Genomic DNA, 25,913 nt, shown 5'->3' on the forward strand with positions numbered 1-25,913 from the left:
TCTCTCCCTCTCTCTTCCTCTCCTAAATCAATTAAAATATATATAAAGAAGAATAGTGGAGACATCTGAAACCTGGACAAAGGAGCCACTGGAAGAAAGTTGGGTTATTTAATTTAGAGAATAGATGATTTAATGGGATTAATTTGCTCTATTTAAGTATTTGAGGGGTTTTCTGCTGCAGAGATAAGATCAGGAGGGAAATAATTTTCAGCCCTAAGGAATTATCCAGATCAGGGGAGACTTTTCAGGGATGGTGAGTTTTCTATCACCAGAATGTTGAAGCCAAAGCTGGGCAACTATTGGCAGATGTATAGTATAGAAGGAAGACATGCACCATATAGTTAGTTAGACCAGAGACTTTATTCAGCCTTTTCAACTCCAAGAGCATATATAGTTTTAAGAAAAATATTTATTTTAGTAGTTATTTCTCTATTATCTTATATTCATGACTGATTCCTCTGAACTTCTACACCACATTGAGTTAGTGTCACACTAAAATTACCATAGGTTGAATGACCAAGACTTATCTAATATTAGGCTAAACTTCCATTTTTAGGAAAAGAGCATTCCATTAAGTCCTTTAAAAAGTAAATGTTTTTAAAGTCCTGTTAATCTTTTAGGTTTATCTTTCCTAGTGGGGTCCAGTAGAGGGCGATATGGTACTATTAGTTTTGTTTATTGGTCCCTCAGGGGTAGTATGTGGGCATTTGCTCACTCTATTGATTTTAAATGCATATAGCACCTCTTAAATGTTACCTTGGTTGTATGAAACATCTACTTTTTTTTTTGTTTTAGGGATTTACTGTTTATTACATTTACTTAATTAGATATAAATGTTACATTCATTCATCTATTTAAATATTTATTGAGCTTAAGTATTTCTGTGAAACAATTGTTCTAAATCTTCCTCACTCTTCAGATCCTTTTTTGATGTCTTATTACATATTTATATGTTTAATTATTTTCTTATTTAAAAAAACTGAAATACAGTTGGTTATAACATTATTGATTTTAGGTGTACAGCATAATGACTCAATATATGTCTATATTGCCAAATGATCACCATAATATGTCTAGTTAATGTCCATCACCATACATGGTAACACATTTTTTTGTGTGATGGAACATCTTTGTTTTCTTTTTCTTTTGTTTTTAAGTTGAATTTATTGGGGTGACATTAGTTCATAAAACCATACAGGTTTCAAGTGTATAACTCAATAAAGCATCACCTGCACACTGCATCATGCATCCATCGCCCAAAGCAAAGTAGAAAGAAACATAAATTCTTATACTTGGGATTAGAAAACTGCCAACTAAATGATAGGCAGGAGTGGCTTAAAAACTGTGTTTCTTTCCATCCCAATTTATCCCCCCCTTTATTAATTATTATATTATCCGTCTGACTAACTATAAACCTACTTTTGCCCACCCCTGTATATACATACAAATGGCAAATTAAAGAGCCATATTATTATTTTTTAAATATATTTTATTGATTTTTTTACAGAGAGGAAGGGAGAGGGATAGAGAGTTAGAAACATCGATGAGAGAGAAGCCTCGATCAGCTGCCTCCTGCACACCCCCTACTGGGGATGTGCCTGCAACCAATGTACATGCCCTGACCAGAATCGAACCTGGGACCTTTCAGTCCGCAGGCCGATGCTCTATCCACTGAGCCAAACCAGTTAGGGCCACCATATTATTTTTGTTATATACTAATTTAAAAGCTATTCATATACTTTGAAGTATTGATATGATTGAAACTCATGATTCTTTTTTCTGGTGGAATCTCAGTTTATCTATGAAGTGGTTGTTAAAATGTTACTGTGAGTATCAGGTCCAATATAATGTGAAGGGAACTAACTTAGATAGGAAAAAATAAAATAGATTTTATTTAAATGTGGTCTTGAAGTATCCATAAGGGAATGAAATAATGAAATTGATGCAACGGTATCAACATGGGTAGCACTTTTATTATATTAAGAATCATAGTATAAAATGGTTTCTGTTTAGAATTCAGTTCACACCTAGGATTTAAATTTTCTGTGAAGGTGTTATGATGTGTATTGACCATATGATATTCATTTAGTATTATCACTATAAATTCATATTAGAAACCATGAGATAGTAATTTTAGCACGTATTTGGATCGTATTTCTGAAGGCATCACAGAAATCCTCTACCTATCAAGGAAATGAGCATGCTTACTCATGCCCTATTGTAAACAGGCAGAATGCTACACTGCTATTCCAAAAGATTTTTTTTAAATATAGACATGTATTCAGGGCACTTCTGTGGGATAACATTTTTATTCATGATGTAACTCCAAGTTATAAAAATCTTACAAAAAATCTTATTTTGCAAATAAGATTAAGATGGCCCACATGTGTCTCCATTTTTATTTTTAATATATTTTATTGATTTTTTACAGAGAGGAAGGGAGAGGGATAGAGAGTTAGAAACACCGATGAGAGAGAAATATCGATCAGCTGCCTCCTGCACACTCCCTACTGGGGATATGCCCGCAACCCAGGTACATGCCCTTGACCGGAATCGAACCTGGGACCCTTGAGTCCTCAGGCTGCCGCTCTATCCACTGAGCCAAGCCAGTTAGTGCTAGCTTCTATTTTTATTGTACAAATTAGTGGTTGTATATGAATAACTCACTACACTGTCATTCTCTAGAAATTTACTTGAAATTTCCCAGACACGGAAGCTTTGTCATTAGATCTTGCCTTGAGACAGGCCTTCACCAAGTTATTCTTAGGAATCTGTGGTTCCTTTTTTCTTCTTTCTCTCTCACTGTCTCTATCTCTTTCTCCCCATGCTCTTTCTCCCCTCCCCCACTCCCCTCTCCTTCTCTGCCTCCCTTCCTTCCTCATACTACACTAAGGTGTCTTAATAAAGATATTGGCAGGATTTAAACTGGGCAGGATCTAAGGTCCAAGGGCCCCTGCCTTTCTCCATATCCCAGTGTTTCATTGCGTTTTGTTGTTGAGTGTGTGGGTTTGATCTGCCTTGATCGTTTGCCTTTATGTCTTGCATACCTGTTAATCAGCATTCGTAGCTAGAAACTGGCCCAATGCAGGTGCTGTTCCATACTCAGATTCACAACAACATTTTTAAAATATCACCTTCCTTAAACATTTAGACTAAAACTAGAACTGAAAGTTTGGAAGGGACAAGGCTCAAGGAAAGCCCCCTTTTAAAAAATGTGCTTCAAGAAGTAGTTTAATATATCTTTTGAATTATACACAGGGAGTCAGCATTATAGAGACAACAGTTAACCTTTTTTTGGTTGACCTTCTCAATTAAACTTTTAATTACACAAGAAACAGCATTCTTCCTTCATTGTTCCGAATTACTTGCTGCTAAATAGGAAGAGAACTTGAACTCAGTTCTTTCTGTCTTGAAATCTCCTGTTTTCTGTAGGGTATTTTATCCTCCTTGCCATCCTGGTTCTGACTACTTGTGCAAGTCCCTGGAAAGAAAAGGTGGCAGGCACACTAAACCTTAACAGATCAGAGGAGCTTATTGTTTACTTGAAAAGATTTTGTTTGAAGTTCTCAGTGCATGGCTTTGATATATCTAGAAAGGCTAAATTATAAATAGCTTGACATATAACCTGTTTCTCAAATTATAATAGAATTCATTAATTTGGAGAAAATGTTTTCTTTAAAAAGCAAGATCATGATATATGGGGTGTGTGTGTGTGTGTGTGTGTGTAACATTTTTTAGTTTACAAAGCAATCTATTCTCACAACACCTCTAAAGTTAGCTGTTGTATTTATGGGGAATGATGTCTGATATTCTTTATTTAAGGAAATTTGTTTTTATTCTAAGTTGAGTAAGTTTTAAAATGAGAAGTGGAGGAAAATAGGTAGCAACCTGAGATTTTATATGGAATGACCATATGTAAGTATCTGAAAGTTTTTCCTCAGAAACCACCCAGTTTATCCGAAGAAGAATCTCTTGACCAGAGAGGCATAAACTTGGCTGCCTGAGACCAGAGCAGAGTAGGGAAGGCGGTGGCAGGTCTCTATTCAGACTGCAAACCCTCACCGAACCCTCCTGTTTTCCTTGGAGGCCTTCACTCCAGTCATCCTCTTGCCTGAGGCTCCTGAGTGCAGACACGACTAGTTCAGTTTCCCAGAGTATAAATCTTCTGCTCCTGCTTGGTATCGGGGCGGTGACCCGGTGTCAGCCCATTCCTTCCGCTAGCCTTCAGCCACTCCCTTTGGTTGGCCCATGTCTCACCCTCTGTTGTCTTCTGCCTCCAGACCTCAGCTTTACTGGGTTTGGAGGGCAAGTACCTTCCTTTGCTGACACTTAGGGACCAGCTGCTTTCCAGTTCCGCATCCGTCTTTGCGTACTGAGAGAAGGGGTGATGAATTATTTTCTTGTTTTATTGTTAGAGTTTCTATTTCCTGTTTCTCATTCTCCACCTTATTTTGAGATGATTTTCCAGAGGAGAGGTGGGCAGAAATGTCTTTTTTTCACCATCTTGAAGCTAGAAGTCTTATGATTTTATAATAACAAATTCCTTTAGTATATTAAAAAAAATAGCTAAAAATTAATTTTTTAAAATTCAATAAATCTATAATTTTATTAACCAATCTCACCCCAATAAATTCTATTAAAATTCAGTAAATAAATTCTTATCCCGAGGAATATATTCAATATAAATCAAGTTCAACACACAGAATGCCTCCAGTCTTGTAATTTTCCGTTGATAACTTGGAATAATTTTTAAATATTTCTCTTTATGGAGTTCTTGAGTTATTTATTGAACAGGCCTTTTTCCACAATTAATAGATTCTCAGCAATGAACAATAACTTTGTCTCCTTGGTATTTCAAAACTTAAAATTTACTTTTAAGAGCTGTTTTTCTTGGTAGTAATTTTGAAGTGAACTTGTATTTACGGCTATTGAAATTGAGCCAGTTAATACATTGAAGTCTCTTGAATTTATAAGTTCACTTTACTGCTATTTCACTGAAGATGCTAGTTCTTGAAGATCAAATTCGAGGAGGAAATACATTTGTATCCTCTCAGCCACACCCTGTGGCTAGCAGTCTTGGTTGAGATGTCTTTGCTTCACTGATATTATTAACTCTAGAGTTACATGAAATTCAGTTGCCAGGTTATCCCTCTTTAGCATGGGACACTAACTGTCTTTCTGTCTATCCCAGACGGAGCCTTTCGTTCATTGTAGCTGTTCTGTTTGTTTTTTTTCCTGATTCCCCCTCTCCCCCTCCTCCACTCCAACCCCACCTTCCCATCTCCATAGAATTTTCCCATGATTATTTCCAATCACATCCTTCAGAGCAAACCTCAGCACCTAGAGTATTGGGGAGCACAACAGAAATTCTCCTCCTCAAAATCCACAACCTGGAAATAGTAATTCTCCTGGAACTGGGTCGGTGGGGCTGTACAACCTGATATGAACCTGCAGAGTTGTCCTATCTTTATTGATTTGTCCTTGCCTCTCCCCTCTCACCTGTCATAAGCGTTCAACCTTTTAATGCTATCTAGAGGATTTTATTGCCAACAGTAGTAGGAGAAGCTGGAGTGAGAAGGTCTTATGTCTCACTGCAGTTTCTTTTTTTCCTCAATTCTGTGGGAAAAGATAATAGATTTGTAGAGGTTTTTGTACATAGCTGACATAAGTTTTATTTGTCAAAAGCAACACCCAGACTCCGACTGTTGGTCATTATAACACAGTCTGATATCGGAGACCCTGGGGAAAAGAAGAGTGGGATTCAGGCAGGGAGATGCTGGAGATGAGGACTCTGGGGTGAGAGATGCAGGGGACGAGTCTACCTCAGCTTAGTGGTACAGTCCAGCAGAGTAATAGGAGTGTATTCTGCTTTTCTTTTTTTTCTTAAAAAAAATATTTGTATTGATTTCAGAGAGGAAGGGAAAGGGAGAGAGAGAGACACATCAATGATGAGAGAGAATCATTGATTGACTGCCGCCTGCATGCTCCACACTGGGGATCCAGCCTGCAACCGGGCATGTGTCCTGACCAAGAATTGAACTGTGACCTCCTGGTTCATAGGTCGATGCTCAACCACTGAGCCACGCCAGCTGGGCCTCCCTTCCTTCCTTACCTTCCTCTTTCTGCCACCGCACTTCACATCAAACCTGACACACGGAGAGGAGTGGGTCCTTTGTGAGGCAGGTGTTCAGGGTTGTAGCAGATTGGAGAGTGGGGAGGAGAAGGAGGTAGAAGAAGGGGAGAAGGAGGAAAAGGAAATCTTAGGCAGTTGTGCTGGATGAGAAAAGGGAAGAAGAGTATCTATTGTTACGAAACTCAGTATTGAGTCTCGTTCCCAACCGGCTATTTGTATGCAAGAAAAAGAAATGTGTATATGTATGCATGTGTATGTGTTGGAAGAAGAAGAGGGAGCAGGAACACTACCTCTAGCTGCCCAAACAACTATTGTCATTTCCCTATTGGCACAAGTCTATATTTGTATTGTCTTTGTTATTATAAAGAGTCCAAGAGATGTGTCAGATTAAAAAGACTTTAGAATTGCTTTAAAAATATGTTTTTATTGACTTTAGCGAGAAGGGAAGGGAAAGGGATAGAGACTTAGAAACATCAATCAGCTGCCTCCTGCACGCCCCCTACTGGGGATTGAGCCCACAACCTGGGCATGTGCTCTGACTGGGAATCAGCGACCTCTTGGTTCATGGATTGACCCTCAATCACTGAGCCACCCTGGTTGGGGCAAAAGACTAGAGTTTTTTGTTTTTTTTTAAAATATATTTTATTGATTTTTTACAGAGAGGAAGGGAGAGAGATAGAGAGTTAGAAACATCGATGAGAGAGAAACATCGATCAGCTGCCTCCTGCACATCTCCTACTGGGGATATGCCCGCAACCCAGGTACATGCCCTTGACCGGAATCGAACCCGGGACCCTTCAGTCCGCAGGCTGACGCTCTATCCACTGAGCCAAACCGGTTTTGGCAGGACTAGAGTTTTAAGGGCATTAATGGTAATTCGAAAGACCTACATCACTGCTAGTCACCAAGTTTTCTTGGTTTGTGTCTTCATATCTAAGCTGCCTACTCTTCTCTATCCCCACCAGCATTGCCATAATATACTATTTCTTGCTTGAATTACTGCTTTAATTTACTACATGTCTTCATTTCCCTTAGTTCCCATCTTCCTCTTCTAATTGACACTGAAACCAGAAAGAGCATTCCTGAAGACAAATATGATCATACCTTTCCATTGCTTAAAATCCTGCCATGGCACCATATTGCTTTAAGTGTAAAATCTAACCCCTTAGCATAGGTACAGTTGTTCTGTACCTTTGCACTCCCCAGCCACATGTCCTTAGCTCTTTAGGGACTTATAGTTCCCAGAACTCTCCTGAAGCTGTCTGGTTTTTGCATCATAGAGTTTCTGTATTTGGAACATACTTCCCCCATTCTTTCCCCAGTTAATTCTAAGTAATTGATCCTTCAAAGCTCAGATTAGGTGTCACTTCTCCTACAGGACTGAGCGGAGGGTGCCTTACATGTTCCCTCTAAATATGTCCCTGACATAGTCACCACTATTCTGTATTTTTATTTTTATCAATATTATTATTATTATTATTAAATTTTATTTTACTCCCCTTTATTCTCTCCTACATCATGAGTTCCCTATGGGCAGAGATTGGTCTTTCATCTCCATATTCTCAGCAAAGATCTCACCACATAAGTGGTGCCCACAAAATAATGAAGTGTAGAGCCCTTTCATGCTATAGTTGAGAAACCAACATGTAGAGAGATAAGCCACCTTGCAAGTGATCACACAATATTTACGGGCAGGACCAACCTTGTAGGGGTTGTTTCCCTCGGGAATTGTAGACTCAGGTTCTATAAGGGCCACATAGGCAACATATCTGAGAAAAGTGGACTATCTTTTTCAGCAATCATTCTGTCATTTTTCTGGAACATATGCCTTTTTTTACACTACCTTTTCTATGATAAAGAAATATTTTGGTATAAGAAATATTTTACTTTTCTCTTAACTACACTATCACAAAGAAAGACAGTGTGAAGATGGTGGTTATATTGTGACTTGATGAGTTACAGGTCAGTGCTGGTTCTTTGTGCCTCTGTGGGATTTTGTAGGTACATAAATGTGGCATTTCTCATGTTATTTAGTCTTTGGATTCATGCCCTCGTTGGGTACTGAAAATCTGCTAACCTTTCTAGTTTAATTTCTTGTTGTTGAACTCCCTACTCGCATTTATGCACACATATACATACTCTACACTACAATTTTACTAAATTGTAGTTCCCAAACATGCCGTTTTTAATGCCTGTTCCTCTCTGTCCTTCCTTCCTGCCACCTCTGCTTGAATCAGCCTCAATCCCTGGCCCTACATCATCCACTCTCCTCATTAGGTACTGGATGAACCACTTCCTCAGAACTCTAAAGTTCAAAAGGCATAGACTTTCCCGTGTGTGTGTGTGTGTGTGTGTATGTGTGTGTGTGTGTGTGTGTGTCCAGAGTACACAGCACTTTAGCAAGGATGCTATTCAACTGCCCCGTTTAGAACTTGCTTGGAATCTATATATATAAAAGCCTAAGCGACCGGTCGACCAGCCAACTGGTTGCTATGACGCACACTGACCACCAGGGGGAAGACACTCAACACAGGAGCTGCCCCCTGGTGGACAGTGCACTCCCACAGCCAACCTCCCATGGCCGGCTAGCCCCAATCGGCCCCAATAGGGCCGGCTGGCCAACCTCCCACGGTCTCTCCCCCTGGCTGGCCAACCTCCCATGGCCCCTCCTCCCCAGCCAACCTCCCATGGCCCCTCCCCCTTGGTCAACCTCCCGCAGCCTTGATCGCTAGCCAGGCTGAGGGATCCCACCCATGCATGAATTCGTACACCAAGCCTTAGTTCTTTAATAAAGTTAAAGCAGAGTCCAAGATTAAATTGTGTGGTTTTTGAGTTTTTAGGAGGAGATATACTGCCTTTGTTATCAAATTTGATTAAACTTGATAACTTTAATGCCATTTGACTCTTTTGGGGAGGAAGAATTGAATTGCTTGCTCTCAAGAGAATGAATTTTTCCCATTGACTAAGGAATCAAAGATTTATAAATTTAAACTTATCTTGGTGACCTAAAAGAGAGAAATGTACTTCTCTTTCCCCAGCAGAAGCAGGTTCAGGGCATCGTTAACACTTGGTAAAAAATTGCATCATTGAGCACCTGGAACTTGTTTGGGATTCAGTTTTCCAGCCCCTGCTGTGTGATGAGTTCTGTGGGACCTGCTGGCATGCTTGAGCAGGGAGCCTAGAGGATTAGGAAGGGGAAACCCTTTAGCAGATCTCAGGTACTGAAGAGATTTGATTTAATTTTACATGTTACACATGGTAATCTGGTTTCCCTTGGCAACCTCCAGTTCTGCCCTACTTTATAATCAGAGGATGACAGGAAACATTGCAGACTTGATGGCATCACCTGGAAGTGACTGTTGAGAACAGATTTTGCCTCAAAAGAGGAGAGAAGAAGGTTACTGAAAAAGAACTAATGAGTCTGAGCCCCCTTAAGGAGGGGGCAGGTAAGATAGTTTCCTAAAGCTCCGATACCGAAGAGATTCCATCGATGAGGGAGATTTCAGAACTGCCTGTAGTAGAGCAGTTTGGGATCTGAGGGTCTCTGACCGCTAGTGATATGTATACTGTGCCATGCCCATACACTTTCAAAGAGGTCCTGAGTAAATGGAAGGAGAGATGGAGGGGGTCTGTAGTACTACACATGGTGTTAGGTTGAGCTAACAAGGTAAAGAAACTATCAGATCAGAAGGCACTGATGAGACAGTTAGGCACTGGGAACAGTTCTCGTTCTCACCTAGCTAGTGATTATTCTGTTTAGTTCATGTCCAAAGGAAGTAAGGCACCTAATGTTTCCAAATGATTGAAGTCTTTAGAAGTATCTAGTGCCTTATTGAAGTTTAAAAGGACAGGGTTCTACATATGCGCCATAGTGAGTGTGTGTGTGTGTGTGTGTGTGTGTGTGTGTGTGTGTGTGTAGGTGGATAGATAAGATAGATTGATAGATCTATAGATATAACTAGGTTTTGAGGTGGATGTGAGTGATAATGACTGGCCAGTGATAGAGACTGCATATGGCATTTTATCGTCTTACATGTGCTTGTGTCATCTTCACAAAATGCTGTATACTGAGGTAGCACGTGTCATTACCTTTTTTTTAAGGTGAAAGCTATGGTAGTCTAATGGCAAACGGAGAAATCTTACTGTCACACACATACCGTGTAAAGCAGCAGTTCTCAACATGTGGGTCGCGACCCCTTTGGGGGTCAAACGAAGACCATCGGAAAACACATATATAATTACATTTTGTTTTTGTGATTAATCACTATGCTTTAATTATGTTCAATTTGAAACAATGAAATTGGGGGTCACCATAACATGAAGAACTGTATTAAAGGGTCACGGCATTAGGAAGGTTGAGAACCACTGGTGTAAAGCATTTTACATGAATTTCCTTGAATCCTCATAATGACCATGATTGTGAATGTGATTTTAGCAATTTTTTCAGTTTTCTATTAATCCTCCCCAGAACATTCGCCCTAACATCTTCTTATGAGAATGTTCAAACATATAATAAAGTGGAAAGAATGGACACCCATATACCCACCTGGATTCTACAGTTGTTATGGTTTTTCTATATTTGCTTTTTTGTATATCTATCCATCAATTTATCTACCATCCACATTAGTTTTTCTTGTATTCCAGAGTGAGTTACAGACATGAGGACCTTTGACTCCTCAACACATACATGTGTATATCATTAGGCATAATTAAAACTGTGTTAGCCCTATTAGAAAACAAAAACAAAACCGAGCCTTCAATTCTGTGCGTTAGGGACATAGTATGTACTCAGTCCCTTTGGGCCTTTCCCTATGCAATAGTAAGATACTTTAAGAAAAAAAATGTAAGCTACCCATGTCAAAAAACACTTGTACCTCATTAATAAGAAATAGAAATCTGTAGGAGGGTGGGGGATACCCCTGTTGAATTCCTAGGCCACAGCCAGCAACGTTGCAAAGTGGCTTCTTAATCTCATTTCTGATTTTATGTGAGGTTGAGGTCACTGCCACATTTCTGAACACTACCTTCTCTCCCAAAAAGGGGAGTTTGATTAGCAAATTAGTTAAGCGCTTTTGTAATGATATTGGAACTGAATTTCAATAAACATTTTTTCCCTTTTCTTTCTGGGGTGACTAAATTGCCTACAGCATGCTGCATGGTTGCTGGTAAAACAGGAAATGGGGTAAGTAATTTAGGTAGGGAATTTTTACCACCATTTAAATATAAGCTACCTAATTCTTAAAGGACTTTTACTACCACTATCTCTTTTTTTTAGAGTGAGTTCACTGGCTACTAGAGAATTTGGCACAAAGAAAATTTTCATTGTATAAATTTAGGTGTCAACCTTGTTTAATTGGTTTACTTGCATAACATTAGCAGACTTTTTTTGTAGCTTTAACATGAATGTAAATACATACTTTATATTCATTGGCCACTTATACAATGTAGTTTGGCAAGTTATTTTAAGAGAATAAATTTCATACTGATTTTAGAAACTAATTTATGAAACTAATTATGCTATAAAAGATACAAAGTAAAATCCTAGTTAAGGCAGAACAATAGTGAGTTTATACATAGATGAGACATAGAAAACAGGTCCGCAGTCCTTCATCGGAAAACTTTCAAGGCCAAATGTGTTGTGGAATGTAGAAATTTTTAGATTTTGAAAATGTAATATGGTGTTAAATACCATACATAACATACCTTCCCTTCTAGGGTCTGGGTTGCTACTGTATAATCCAGCGGTTCTCAACCTGTGGGTCGCGACCCCTTTGGTGGTCGAACGATCCTTTCACAGGGGTCGCCTAAGACCATCCTGCATATCAGATATTTACATTACGATTCATAACAGTTGCAACATTACAGTTATGAAGTAGCGACGAAAATAATTTTATGGTTGGGTCACAACATGAGGAACTGTATTTAAAGGGCCAGAAGGTTGAGAACCACTGCTATAATCAAACATTAATACTTCTACAGTGAAACATATGAATATTTACAGTAAGTTTCATAACTAAAGTCTCTAAACAGTCTCACATGTTCAATTCACTGAGCTAAGAAAAAAAATCTTTCATTTTCCAGAGCTTTTCGGATTTTAACACTGAAATTTTTAGACTAATATAAAAAAGGCCATGTGACTGCTAGAGGTTTTCTGTGTACTCTGGAGAGAAAAATTCAGAGAGAAGTACAGATTTCTGTATTAAAATCTTGAATTTGGTTAAGTAATTTATTTAAGAAGTAGTTGGTTTTTAAAAATATTTCACATCTACATTTTTCAGGGGGCAATAACCACATATTTATCAAAGGTTTTGGAGTTCGGTTAGGTTATGTTAGATTAGTCTCAAATGCTTGTGATTCTGGCATAATAAAACTTGATACTGTATTTGAGAAAGTGTTTACTGTAGTCAGAGCATTCTATTTTCTGAATTTTCCAGAGTCCATCCACATTGCTTGTGAGTTGCTGTTATTTCTTATTGAAGGATTTTAAACTAAGTTTATGAGTTCTTCCGAAAGATTCCGTTCAATGTAGGGTTTCTGAGACAGGAAAGATATAGAAAGAGCACTAATTTTTATTCTTAGTGTCCCTAAGTCTTTTTATGTTCAAAAGATTGTGAAAGAATTGCCATTGTAGAATTGACTCAAGGAATTTAGAAAAAATTGTGTTGGATTCTTTGATCTAGTTGGTTGTCATGTTATATCTATAGCAAAAGTGATTGCAATTGACATCCTCATCAGTAGTTTCCTGATAGAGGAGGGAAATGTGGTTACTAAGTACTAAATTGGGACTGAACTTGGTATTATACTAATTCCTCTAAAGGACTTTCAAGCATATGCTAGGGGCCTCTGGAAAAACGTCTACCTACATCATATTAGAAAAGTCATTAGCCACATTCAACTTACAGGATTGAAAATCTGGCATTTTAAATATTTGCATAAGGGTAAGGTTTCCAACTCTTTCCCCTAGCTCTTTGATCTGGAAGAAAAACATGCATATAGTTGAAGTTTTTTAACTTGACTGAGAAGCTCTAAATATACTTCAAAGACTATGAGGGATTTAAAATACCAGTTTTCTTAACTACACATTGAGTAATGTTTTCAGGATTGACTTTTGCCGCAACCCATTGTACTTTAGAGTACAAGCAATTTTTAAATAGTTTTCCATTCTTATGTTCTCTGTTTCAACTTTTTATCCTTTAAAAATGCATTCTCATTTATTATTCACCTTTCAATTGTGATGTTTTTTTAATGGAAATATCATTAAACTATTGATATAATATCAAGATCGTTTTTAAAAAGACCTACTTTTTTTGTTATTTAGAAAATTAGAAACAGTTTACGAAGTTCAAATACTTAGTGCTTGAATAAGTTCTTGAATGTATATTTATTTTTTAACAATTGATTAAATTTAGCCATTAGCTAAATTAACAGTCTTATTTTCTACCTTCGCTTAGTAGTGTCTTTTGGTCTTGAAGAATTAAATTATAATAAGCACTGACTAAAAGTAGTTATTTCTATCAGTGAAACTTAATTTTTGTCAATTAAAAAATTTTAAATTGATTTTTAGAGAGAGAAACATCAATTTGTTGTTCCACTTATGCATTTATTGGTTGATTCTTATATATGCCCTCACTGGCGATCAAACCCACAACCTTGGTGTATCGGGATGACACCAACTGAGCTACTTGGCCAGGGTATATCAGTGAAAATTAGACATTTAAATAAATGAGTCACAAGTTGGTCCTTAATATCTCCTTCGTTAAAAGTAACCCTGTGAATAGCCATAAGACTGATTTGAAGTTTTAATTATATGACTGATGGCCTGTTACTTTATTAGTGATACTGCAGTGTTCTCAGCAGATACTGCAGTGTTCTCAGCAGAGTAGAGCAGTTTTAATAATATCATACCATGTTTTTCTTTCCTCTTACCTCAGTTCCTTTCTCTCACAATTCTAGTTTACAAACCAAAGGCTAGAAATCATAATTGGGACTTCCCCAAACCTGTTTATTGGCTCATAGTAGATTTTGGGGGAATGTCAGATTTTTATTCAGACATTTATCTGATATTAAGATGATGAGTATTTCAGAACATTGATACTTTAGGATTTAATATTTCTTCTTCAGCAGTAAAGAAAAAAGTATAGCTTTTACATATATTTCCCAAAAGTAAGCCCTATTATCAGGAATAGTATTGATGCAAACAGTTTAGTCTGGATGAGATTATTGTAATGTGCAGTTTTGTAGTTTTTGAACAATAAACAATTCTCTCCATCCCACCTTTCTGTCTTTTGATGTATAAATTCTGGAATCTGACAATTCTAGCTCATTAGTACACCTTTGTCTCTGAAACATTATACACTGTCTTTATGCCATTAAAAAAAAACCAGCTTCTTGATTTTACTGGAATATAAGGCCCATGAGCTCATGAATTTTTGTCTGCTTTGTTCTCTGTTTTTTATCTAATGTGTAAAATAGTGCCTGGGACATAGGAGGCACTTAATAAATATTTTTTAAATAATTGCATAAACTCTTGCCTTTAGTAGAAAAAGTGAAGTTTTTCATGTCAGTGAATTCATTTTTATGTTATTCAGAAAGCAGAGTCTGTCACTGGGAAGAAATGACATAGTTCAGCTAAAAGAAGCCTACAAATGGATAACTCACCCCCTGTTTTCAGAGGAACTGGGTGTTCCCATTGATGGAAAGGTATTGGGTCATCAGCATTGTTAATTATGTTCTCTGATTTCACCAATTTTACTTTATTTTATGGTACAGTTTTGGTTAGCCAAGAGAATATTCTCTTTAAATAATCCAATGAAGGATTTTTAAGCCTTTAAAATGATAATTTTTAACAGTCTTAAATTGAGGTTAAAGTTTTTTTTCTTTCTTTCTTTTTTTAAAGACTTCTTTGTGATCCAAGACACTTATGAGTGTAACAGGTGCAGTGTATCCTAATTGACCTTAAGAGGTTAGAAATGAATCTAAGCCTTTAATGTACTTATATTTTAATTGTAGGGATGAATTTACTGACACAAAGCAATACATAAATAACGGAGCGAGTATAGCATCCACTCTAGACTATTTAAATTTTGTTATCTGTGGCTAATCTTGTTTTCAAATATGCAGACAGAATCCTCTCAACTACAGTGAGCCTGGGCTCAGTCTGTTGCCTTGTTGCTATTTTAAATCCCTCTGTTGGATCTTATGCAGAGACTGCCTTGGAAAACCGAACACTTAACCACCTCCCTATTCCAGAGCCGACCTTGCCTCAGTCTCTAGAATGGATTGAATTTTGGGCAAGAGCTAAACAAGTTTCAAGATGTGGAAACAGGACATATTCCCAGCTCATTTAAATTAAATTGTAAGAGTATGGCCTCATTGCTTGGTCATTTTGCTTGAAGGAAATTCCCTGAATATCAGACACACGCTCATGCAAGTAAAATCAGAAAACCATTTTTCAAAGCTAAATATTTTTTAAAAATTTACTGTTCTGAATTGTATAGCTCTGTTTCTCTCAGTTAGTGAGAATAAACTCTGACTACCCTTTAAACTGAATACTGAGAGAATAGAAAATAAAACCCACAGATAGCATGAAGAGGAAATGAGGTAATGAAAGTACTTTGGAAATTAAAGAAGTCATTGACAAAAAATATTTTTTACCTCAAGTTTTATTTTTGAAGCACAAATGATTTCTTATATGTTGACTCAGAACCAAAAATAGAAAACAAAAGATATAAAAATGTTCTAATAGATTCAGAAGGACTGAAGTTTTTTTGAGTAAAAAAAAAAAGTGTTGTAATCTTATTTTTATTTGGTAGATTAGAATAGATAGGAAAAAACCAACTATTGTGATTCTAGAGTAGTTAATCGGCTTGCCGACAGTCCTATGCAATCTGTAATGTAGTACTCAATAAAAAAGGTAAGATTGTTGCATGGTATGACATTCATATATTTTTCTCAATGTGGGATGTTATATATTCTCCATGGTCAATGTACGCAAAGTATGAAATTGTGCTTTCTTGTGTGTACAAGGATGTTTATTTTAGAATTTTTTTAATACTAGAAAAACTTACTACAACTAAAATATCCAACAGCCCCTAGAGTTGAAAAGATGTCCATGACATAATATTCATGAAGCAGTTATACAAATGTATGTTTACTGTCCCAAGAAGTATATACTGTACATTTATGTCTATATTTATAAGAAGGGTTTGAAGGAAACACACCAAACTATTCCTGGTTCTGTCCCCTCAGTGGAGTGGGATTGAAAACCTGCCCTGTATTTGATCATTTTACAATTTGTATGTATTGCTTTTGTAATAAGAAAAAATTAAGATCTCTCTTTTAAAACTCAAACTTATTAAGAAGTTTGAACACCTTTAAAAAGCCTCATACAGAGTTTTTAAGCATGTAAATAAAGTGCTTTTTCCTTTGCTAATAATTCTAATCCTCGTATTGCCTGGAATAATTCTTCATTTCTTTCAGTTCTCTCTTCCCAATTCCCTGAATTCTCATTCATCTTCACACCTAATGTATATTCATGTACAAAATGTGAAGAAACATTAAAAACATTTAAACATTTAAAAGTCAGAAACATTTATTTTAAAATTTCTTTCAAACTTGTTTTTTGGTAGGATCACTAGTGGTTGAACTTTAGGAGTTAAAAAAAGAAAAAAGACAATTTCCTCTACAACTGCTCTGTGTACAAGCCGATTTGAAAATAGTAGTATTTCCCGTTTTCCTTGTCACTCTTTTTCTGAGCCAACCTGTGAGAGTTCATTTCTATTTCCATTCATAAGTTGTTAGATGTTGGTTTCCTTTTGCTCATTTTTAAACTGTCCTTTGTAATTTTTTAGAGCTTGTTTGAAGTGAGTGTGGTCTTTGCTCACCCAGAAACAGTGGAGGATTGCCACTTCCTGTAAGTTGCCGCGTAAACAACAATGTCAATGGTATAACATTGTTAATGCTTTTTGGTTTTCATGAAAATAGTATTGCTCCTCTTTCTAATGAGTATATCAGAACTTGTCATGTCTTAGTAGGTTTAAAATGTGCTCTCTCTAATGTAAAGTCTAGCCAGGGGTGGGGAACCTTTTTTTCTGCCAAGGGCCATTTGGATATTTATAACATCATTTGCGGGCCATACAAAATTATCAACTTAAAAATTAGCCTGCTGTATTTGGTCAGACATTTAACTAACTCACCCCTAATGCCTTGGCAGGGCCAGACCAAATGATTTCACAGTCCACAGACTGGACATTCCCCACCCCTGGGACCAATGCAGCTCGTATAGGGATTTATTTTGTCTGCTCCTGATATCCTGAGTTTAGCAGCCATGTTGAATAAAATACGTTTGAATTATATTCACAGCAAAATAAACTCATTAACCTTTTACAATAACTTGAATTTTACGTAGACGTGCAATATGCCCGGATTGCTTCAAGCCAGCCAAAAACAAACAGGTAAGGGCGCCTGGTTCTTATTCTTTAGTGAGTTTTTGTCTGAGCTGATTATTCAAATTAAAAAAAAAAGAGAAAGGTATGCAATAGTAATGTGGCAATCTATTTTACTAAGAATCAAGTCTTTAAATCTTTCCACTTGCTATGTTTATTTATTTATTTTTTCAGCTCTCAACACCTGTGCCTCTGTCTAGAAAGTCATAACCGCACTCATGGTTGTGTCATCATCTGGGTTGTTACCCTCTTGTTGAATTTAGAACCCGGGTTTCAAGGATGTTTCTGTTAACCATTTGGGAAAATTTGAACGTATAGATTTTAATTCCCAAAATAATATCATCTGGGAAAAGTCTGTGGTAAATTGAACAGCATTCCAAACTTTTGTCTAAGATCTATTTTCTAGCAATTGGTGTTTTAAAAAATATAATCCAAAGTAAATTATTTTATTGTATGGAATTAATAAAGACTATTTCAAGCTACATTTGCAAAAAGGGCATATTATTCAAACTCCCCTTTACTGTCTGATGTGAGCTGGTCTTCATGTTAATGAGCAAATTAGTTGGCATTTACTTTTAGTTTCTATTATACCAGGATAGAATGGCATGGCATGGTATTGGCAAACTTTCATGTCCCCTTACTTAGCTGGTTTTGTGCAGGCTCAGGCATTCCTGAATGACTGACATCCATTTTGCTGTTCTGGTTGTTAAAAAGAATGTAAGTTTATTGTCAAAAATAGTTCATTTGATCTTCCTCTTGCTTTGACTGATTGCTGAGCCTTTAGAACTTGTTGGTGGGGCGGGGCGGAGGGGGAGGGGGGATGGTGGTGCGGGAGGGAGCGGGGTGTAACATTTGCTGAATGCTCTGTGCAAAAATGACTAGAAATGTAGACCAAGCCTAAAGTAGCACTTCCCGACCTCTCTCACGTCACAGTGCACCCAGAACACTGCCATGTTTGTTCAGCACCCTGAGGTTAACAGATGAAGTTGCTCTAAGTTGGAAGCAGTAAGCCTGGTGCTGCCCACTGTCCCAGGCCCTGCTCAGCTCCTGTGAACTACAGGGATTGGAATATTGGCACAACTGCAGCTCACTGCTTTGCCATATCAGTTGGGAAATTCTGTCCCAATGACCTATAAGCCATATTTATATTGAAGAGCTAGGTTAATTTTGTGTTATCTTTGAGGAAATATACAAGTACCAGCATCAGATAATAGGATAAGGGAATTCTTGTGAAAGCATCATAGACACCACACCATTTGGCCAGTAGGTGCTGTATAGTTTTAACTGTAGTTTTCCTGCCTTGTGGCTGGTAGTAAATTGAGTGACCTTAAGAGATTCAGGCCTAAAATTTCCAATCTGAACAAACAGGCACTTAATTTTCAGTTCTAACCCTGTGACACGTTGGGGTTCCCCAGAATGTGATTTAGAAAAACATGGCCTTGATGATAAACTGTTGAGATGTCTACATTGCGCCCCTTTTCAGTCAAGTGTCATTTCTCATAACAGACAAAATAATTGTGACTTATTATATATAAATATATTAGTTCTAGTATGTCTACCATGTGATTTGGCTTTTCTTATTTTAAAAACCCCTAAGTGGGACGTTTGTTGTAGATACCCTTCTATTCAGTATCATGGATTTGTTTTACTTTGTGGCTGCTGAGTGACGTTGAGTTGCTAGATGCCAGAGCAGGCTGCTTGGCTCTGTTTTACCCCTTAGCCTGGCAGCCAACTCCTAAATTATGTCCTGTAGCCTCTGCAGGGATATAGGGAAGAAAAGGTAGATGAATCGACCTAAATTCCTTTTGAGGACTGGGAGAAGATATTCCAAGCACACTTCCTGCAGTGTCATCATGTTTGTATTTGAAGAATGCCACGCTTTGAGGGGAGTGGGACAATGCAGTGAAGAAGACGTGTTCTGCTAGGCCTACTGGGTATTGTAGATATAGACTTATTAGACTGAAGGAGAAGGGTTGTAGGAGTATAGTGATTGCAGAACTGACCAAATGAACACTTGTACATTTTACTTATTTTCTTGAAGCTATTAAGTATTTCTCCCTTTTAAGTATGTTTTTAAAATGATATAATTTCTCCAACCATGTTCTGTGTTTCACCTCTGACGTTTTCTCATCTAGCTGATAAAATGTCTTTTCTTTTCATTTTACCCTCTATAGTCAGTATTCACTAGAATGGCGGTTATGAAAGCTTTGAATAAGATAAACGAAGAGGATTTCCGCAAGTAAGTAGAAACATGGAAGCGAGGAAGCATCATGGAACTTTAGAAGAAAGGGATTGGTAGCGAGAGTTTGGGTTATTTGTCTTTAAGACAAGACTGAAGGTATTTCAGTGAGCAGGATTGTGCCTTAGTCATCATTCTATCCCCAATTCCTAGCTCAGTACTTGGCATGCATTGGTGTTCAATACATGTTTGTCAAATAAATTTGAATTTAAGAGTCAAGTCCAACTTCTTCATCTTATAGAAGAGGATATAGCAATTCATAGAGGGAATCAGCTTGCTTATTATTTCAACTGGGTAATAGAGTAGGAATTTAGAGCCAGGTTTCCTGACTCCCCAGTCCAAGTCCTGCATTTTGTAGTATTATCCACCTCCAGAGAAGGGAGAAAATATGCTGAAATGCAATAAACCTTATATTTTAATTCTCAGTGTGTTTATTTTATTTAATAATATGTTATAGTTTATCCTTCTAGGAGATCCTTGAATAAATTTCAAACAATGAAGTTATGAGGAAGGTTTCCTATATTTTACTGACTAAAAATGAGTCTCACAATGGAAATATTTTGATTAAATTTTCTAAAGTAAAGACAGTTACTCTCTATAAGAAATAATTCTTGAGTTCCTAAGTGATTTCTTTGTTGAGACATCTTGGGAAACTGTATGACATTTTCAAGACAAACATTTTGTGTTAAGTCCACGTCTAGTCACTTACAGGGATACTCCAGTTCATGGCTTTGGAGGTTCCCAGGTGGTGGGCAGAGATTAAAGCCATACGCTGCTCTTCCCTGTCTGTTCTCCAGTGAAGTTTCTTGCTAAAAGGGCAGGAAAAAGAGTGGACATTCCACTTTTTCTGACTCTTTGGTCTGATTCCAAAGGTCACTGTTGGAATGAGAAGGAAAAAAAAAAGTACCCTCCCCACAGGTGTGACCAATCTCATTGCACACCGGCTTGACCCAAATGCTTGAGGATTTTTGTAAGCCAGCAGCAAGTGTTCAGAGGTAGCAAAATGGCTAAACAATCTGGAGAGGCTTCTACTTCATATATATGGAATTTTCTCCCAAATTTCAAGGCCATTGGAATTATCATCTGGGAGCATGAGGCCTCCTTAGACGTGAAAGGCAGTAGTCAATCAGAGCCTGACCTCCTCGGTGACCCTCTCCTGGAGGCGAAAAGACCCGTATGGATCCTAAACTGAAAGTCAGGGAGAGGCTGAGTCCTTGAGAGACTCAGGCCCTGTCTTTCTGGAACAACGATGACTCATTGTCGTGGTTCATTATCATGTCCGGAATATAGTAGCTATAAAATTTATTTTGTTTTGCAGGCAGTTTCCTTGTCCTCCAAACTCACCAAAGGCTGTATGCTCTGTTCTTGAAATGGAATGTGCTCATGGTGCTGTCTTTGTGGCTGGTAATAATTTTTGTCTAGAATACACTTACGCTGTCAACCTACTCACCTTTCTGAAAACACTCAACTGACTCCTCCTCTCTTTCCTTCTTCTTGTTATTAGATTCTGATTGGTTAACTCTTTGAGGACTAGAACTGATAGCCAAGCTTATTTTAGGTTGTATAGATATTCTTAAGGTCACTCGGGAGATTTGTTATTTAGAATGCCATGCCAAAAGGAAATGACACTTCCCAGGTCGTAATAGTTTTCATCAGAGATGGCCGAGTGGAAATATGAGTAGATGGTGAGACCCAAAACTGGCCAGGAGAAACACAGCCATGGAGAAGATTTTTTTTTTATAACATGAACACAAACTTGCAAAAATAATTTTATTATCTGCAAAATGACTAAACACTTGGCTTCTGCCTGAAAAGAAATTGTTGCGTTGACTTTCCCAAGGGTAATCTAGCAGACAGTTTTTGTTTTGAAAGCTACAGCTGTTTTGTAGTAATAGCTGAAATGAAATTGATATTTAGTTTTGACTATTGAATGAAATGAGGTAATGAAAGCTCCTTTCCTTAGGGGAGCTTTTTTCATAAACCAATGAGTCATATTCTGTTAGGGTGTTGTTTTTTTTCAAGTACAAAAACTTCAAAATTTCCTGTATTTGAATTCTTTGGAATATATTATCACCAATGACTATTACATTGAAAGTATTATTAATCATCTGTAAAAGCAGTAGTTGTTCTCTTTAAAAAAAAAAAAAGATCCTTGGTGAGTTCTGTAATAATATAACCTGTTTTGTCAACCAGTCAGATTAATAAATATATTGAACATTCCTTTAGAACTCATTTAATGATTCATATTATGTTGTTAGCTATCTCTTCTATTGTTACCTTAAATATTATCACTTAATTGTCTACCTGTCTATACATTGGCTCCCCAAATTAGATTGTAAGTTAATTGAAGGCTAAGCCTTGTTTTATTTATTTATTTATTTTAGTTAGTTAGTTTTATTATTATTTGCTAAGCCTTGTTTTATATCATAGGGTATGGCATGCAATACATAGTTGTTGCTTTTTTGCACTTATTCCATTGTGTTAATCACATCATTCCATCAAGCCTACCTTATATTTCTCTGGCAGGGAGATATAATAAATACTCTAGGAATCTGCCACAAACTCCTTGGATAATTGATGGAGAAAGGAAGCTGGAATCTTCAGTGGAAGAATTAATTTCAGATCATCTTTTGACAGTATTCAAAGCAGAGAGTAAGTGTTACATTATTCACATTTTAAATACATTGTCATTCATGAACAGACTTTTTGGAGGTGGCAGGAAAGATTTCTGCATTTTTATTTTTATTTTTTTAAATATGTTTTATTGATTTTTCACAGAGAGGAAGGGAGAGGGATAGAGAGTTTAGAAACATCGATGAGAGAGAAACATCGATCAGCCGCCTCCTGCACGCCTCCTACTGGGATGTGCCCGCCACAAAGGTACATGCCCTTGGCCGGAATCGAACCCGGGACCCTTCAGTCCACAGGCCAACCCTCTCCACTGAGCCAAACTGGTTAGGGCAAGATTTCTGCATTTTTAAAATCACCACCAAGTCTGGGCCCCTGTCCTGGCATCTTCCCATAAACAGACACTCCATGGCTGAGCTCCTCTGACCGGGCCTGGATTTGGGCCAAGGTACCAAAGATTTCTTTCCCTTTTCAAAATGACTGCTCTTTCCTGGGAAAATTCAAAACAATCGAAACTACTTTAAATGAATGCACTGACGCGCTGACCTTGGGACACCTCAGCTTTGACCTCTTTGGTGGAATTTGAGGAAATTAAAATACAGCTTGCACAGTCAGTGCTTGACACATGCCTGGCTTCCGTCAGTCGCTAAAATGTCCTGGGAAAAAGCTGAAGCCCAGAGAAAAGAAACCGACCACTACCATTTTACAAAGACTTACTGGGAGTTGTGTTGCATTTTAATCCCATAGGCATTAATGAGCCCAGGTTTGGGGGATGAGTCAGATCCGGGCAGGTTTAGCTGTCTTTGTCTTGATAGGCCTGTTAGGTCAAAGGCAGCATAAAGCCTCATGATTTCACCGAGGAGTAGACTAGCGGAAAGGGGCTGAGATTTCAACCACAGGAAATCATGTCCGTCAGGAAAAACTGTAGGCAGGACGTCAATCACTCTTGAAGTGGGTTTCCTGAAATAATTAGAACACCTTTTTTGAGGAATCAACTCAACGTCCATCCTTCTCTCTGAAACACCTTAAAACAAGCTTGCTGTAGGAATGGCAAGCAGTGGCTGAGATGACATACGGCTGTCTCTTCCCGCACTCTGCTTGCAAAGAGAAGCACTTCAAACCCCACCCCGCTTATAATTTGTTGCCTATTATATAGAGCAGCCCTCTTTGTAAGGGCCTTTTAAGAATTGTTTAACTGAGTGAAGAAGAAAGTAACCTAGCAAACTAGTATTTTCCAGAATCTTAGCAGTAACGACTCTGGCTTACTGCCATGAGCTTTAACCTACTGAATCTACTATTCGCACACTAGCTATCTTATAAAACTTATCCAAGTCGTGGAGAAGTGAAAATACAGCTTTGGCACAAGACGTCTCTTTCAAACTTTTCTGTGGCCACCTCACTCCTTTTCTGTAAGATTCAAGAAACTTTCAATTCTGATGATGTGGGTCCCCAGGAAGCCCCCGCCGCGACCAGGGCTGCGGGGGCTCTGACACAGCGGCGTGTTTCACCCTTGCAGCCTTTCATGAAGGCACTCCATTGTCATTTTCCATTTGAGGGGGAAAATCTGTCCCCAAGCTGGAAATAAGTAAAACTGCGTGTAACGTATATGGTTGTGTGCTGAGGAAGTTTATTGAGAGCCACTTAAGAAAAAGCGTATTTCTGGAGGCCTGTGCTCAGGGGCTTCTTGTCGTGATAAGATCTTGTTGTTCGAAAGGCCTGAGAAATAGCATCCATTTTTCTAAACCCCTGCTTCTCAGATAAATTACTTGTCATTTCTGGGGTTCACCTCTGACAACTCAGGGAAGATGGTTCTGACTGTGGGACCTCCACGTTTTACAGCTCGATGAAAATAAGCCGGTGTTGCACGAAGCAGCCTAGCTACTTGAGAAAGGTTCCTTCCCCTAAGTGAGAGATACAAACTTGTCTCTCAGTCACTTCATGTTATGCACTTGCGAATTCCCTAGGCGATGAGTAATAAACTTGAACACTCTCAAAATCAAAGAAAAATTTTCCCCTAACACACTCACTCCATCGCTCAGTGAGTAAGTGTTTGTCATGGCGGCTCCCTGCCGAAAGCTGGTCAGTGACTGAGCTGCAGGATCAAGTCCCCACCACTTCACTTGACAGCCTAACGTTATCAGCTGGTCTCTGCCCCCTTGTCTGCCCCTGGGTCTGAGGCCACTGCAGACCAGCTGAACCACAGACATAGTTCCTGACCCTTCTTACCCTTGGCTTTCTATTTGTTTTTGAAACATCCGTTTCTTTGAGCAGAAGACTCAAAGCACTTATAGGGTTTAGAAAACGCAACTAAGTTTTAAACAATGTGTTTCCCAGAATGGCAGTGGCTCCTTTCCCCCCCTTTTTTTTTACCGGCTATTATTCATAATTGCCTATGAATAAAGTTTTGAAGTTTGCCCCCAAAAGTGTTTTTCCATGTGGGATTCAAATTTGTAACATTTTCCTAAAATATACAGTAAATACCCCCTCTCCCTCTGTCTGGAAGGATTATGATGTTTCTCTGGACTTCTCCAGAGCCTCGATTTCTGCCCCTCTTTCTTGTTGATGTGCTGGAATTTGTGAGAATTTTGATGGACTGATTTATGAGTTTGAGATTTCTGGTCTGATTTAGCAGCCACTGTTGCGGGTGTGGCTCAGTCACTGTGGATTCCTGCTTCCCTGACATTATGGCTGGTTTGGAGATGGAGGTGAACAGGTATAAGACAAATCATAGCCATAAGGAGTCAGTATTTTTCAGCTTCCCAGATGCCATTTGAACTCTCTATTTAGCTCTCCATCCCCAGTTAGTGCTACTCTTAAGTGTGTTGACTAACTGAAAGCTACTAATGTTGCTGAATGTGTATTAACAGCTTGACAATGGAGTGGAAGCATGGAATGGATGGTTCTTTGGGACTTACTGGTCCATGGAATCCCACTCCCTGCCTGACCTAGATTCTCTACTGGCCAGTCCTCTGGAATAATGCAGCACAGCCTCCCCAGACTTATGAGCCTCACTCACAGCTTGAATTCTAGACCTGCCTTGGATAGCTAGTGCTTAGCTAGCCAGTCCTTGGTTGCTTCTCTGTGTGAGAGCCACAGCTTTGGGCCCTGAGCATAGAGAGGAGCCCCCTCTGCCATGGCAGTACCTGACACCCTATAGCTCGGAGCCCATGTTTCCAGCAGGGGTTGGCCCTGGCTTGCTAACGTGATTTTTTAAAGATGAAGGAAGGGTGAAATCCTGCTTTCTTCATAGCTAGCCATACTGGAAAGGAGGGCTATTCTTGAGTGTAGTTTTCATAGGACTTTAAAGCTTTTAGCCTTCCCTTTTAAAAAATCTACATGAGAACTTTGCATTTAGAATCTTCCCTGGGAAGATTTAACAATGGCTGTTAAAATGGAATTCCTCCTCCTCCCACCTTCCCATCTGCTCATCCCATAGTCTTGTTCTCCCTTATCTCGTGCTTTCCAGAGT

At 38.3% G+C, this 25,913-nt stretch overlaps 1 protein-coding gene across 1 annotated transcript in view; it reads left to right on the forward strand.

Moving 5' to 3' along the window:
• The window catches only part of PUS10 (pseudouridine synthase 10), a 53,232-nt gene that overhangs the window by 13,522 nt on the left and 13,797 nt on the right, over positions 1-25,913 (forward strand). The window contains exons 5-11 of the mRNA XM_081100847.1: positions 11,281-11,315; positions 14,722-14,833; positions 16,984-17,045; positions 17,541-17,586; positions 19,752-19,816; positions 21,135-21,220; positions 22,343-22,468. Coding sequence (XP_080956973.1) covers positions 11,281-11,315; positions 14,722-14,833; positions 16,984-17,045; positions 17,541-17,586; positions 19,752-19,816; positions 21,135-21,220; positions 22,343-22,468 — 532 coding nt within the window. The remainder of the gene's footprint in view (positions 1-11,280; positions 11,316-14,721; positions 14,834-16,983; positions 17,046-17,540; positions 17,587-19,751; positions 19,817-21,134; positions 21,221-22,342; positions 22,469-25,913) is intronic.

The sequence above is a fragment of the Myotis nattereri genome, assembly GCF_964212035.1.
Source record: "Myotis nattereri genome assembly, chromosome: 10".
In the NCBI taxonomy this organism is placed as follows: Eukaryota; Metazoa; Chordata; class Mammalia; order Chiroptera; family Vespertilionidae; genus Myotis; species Myotis nattereri.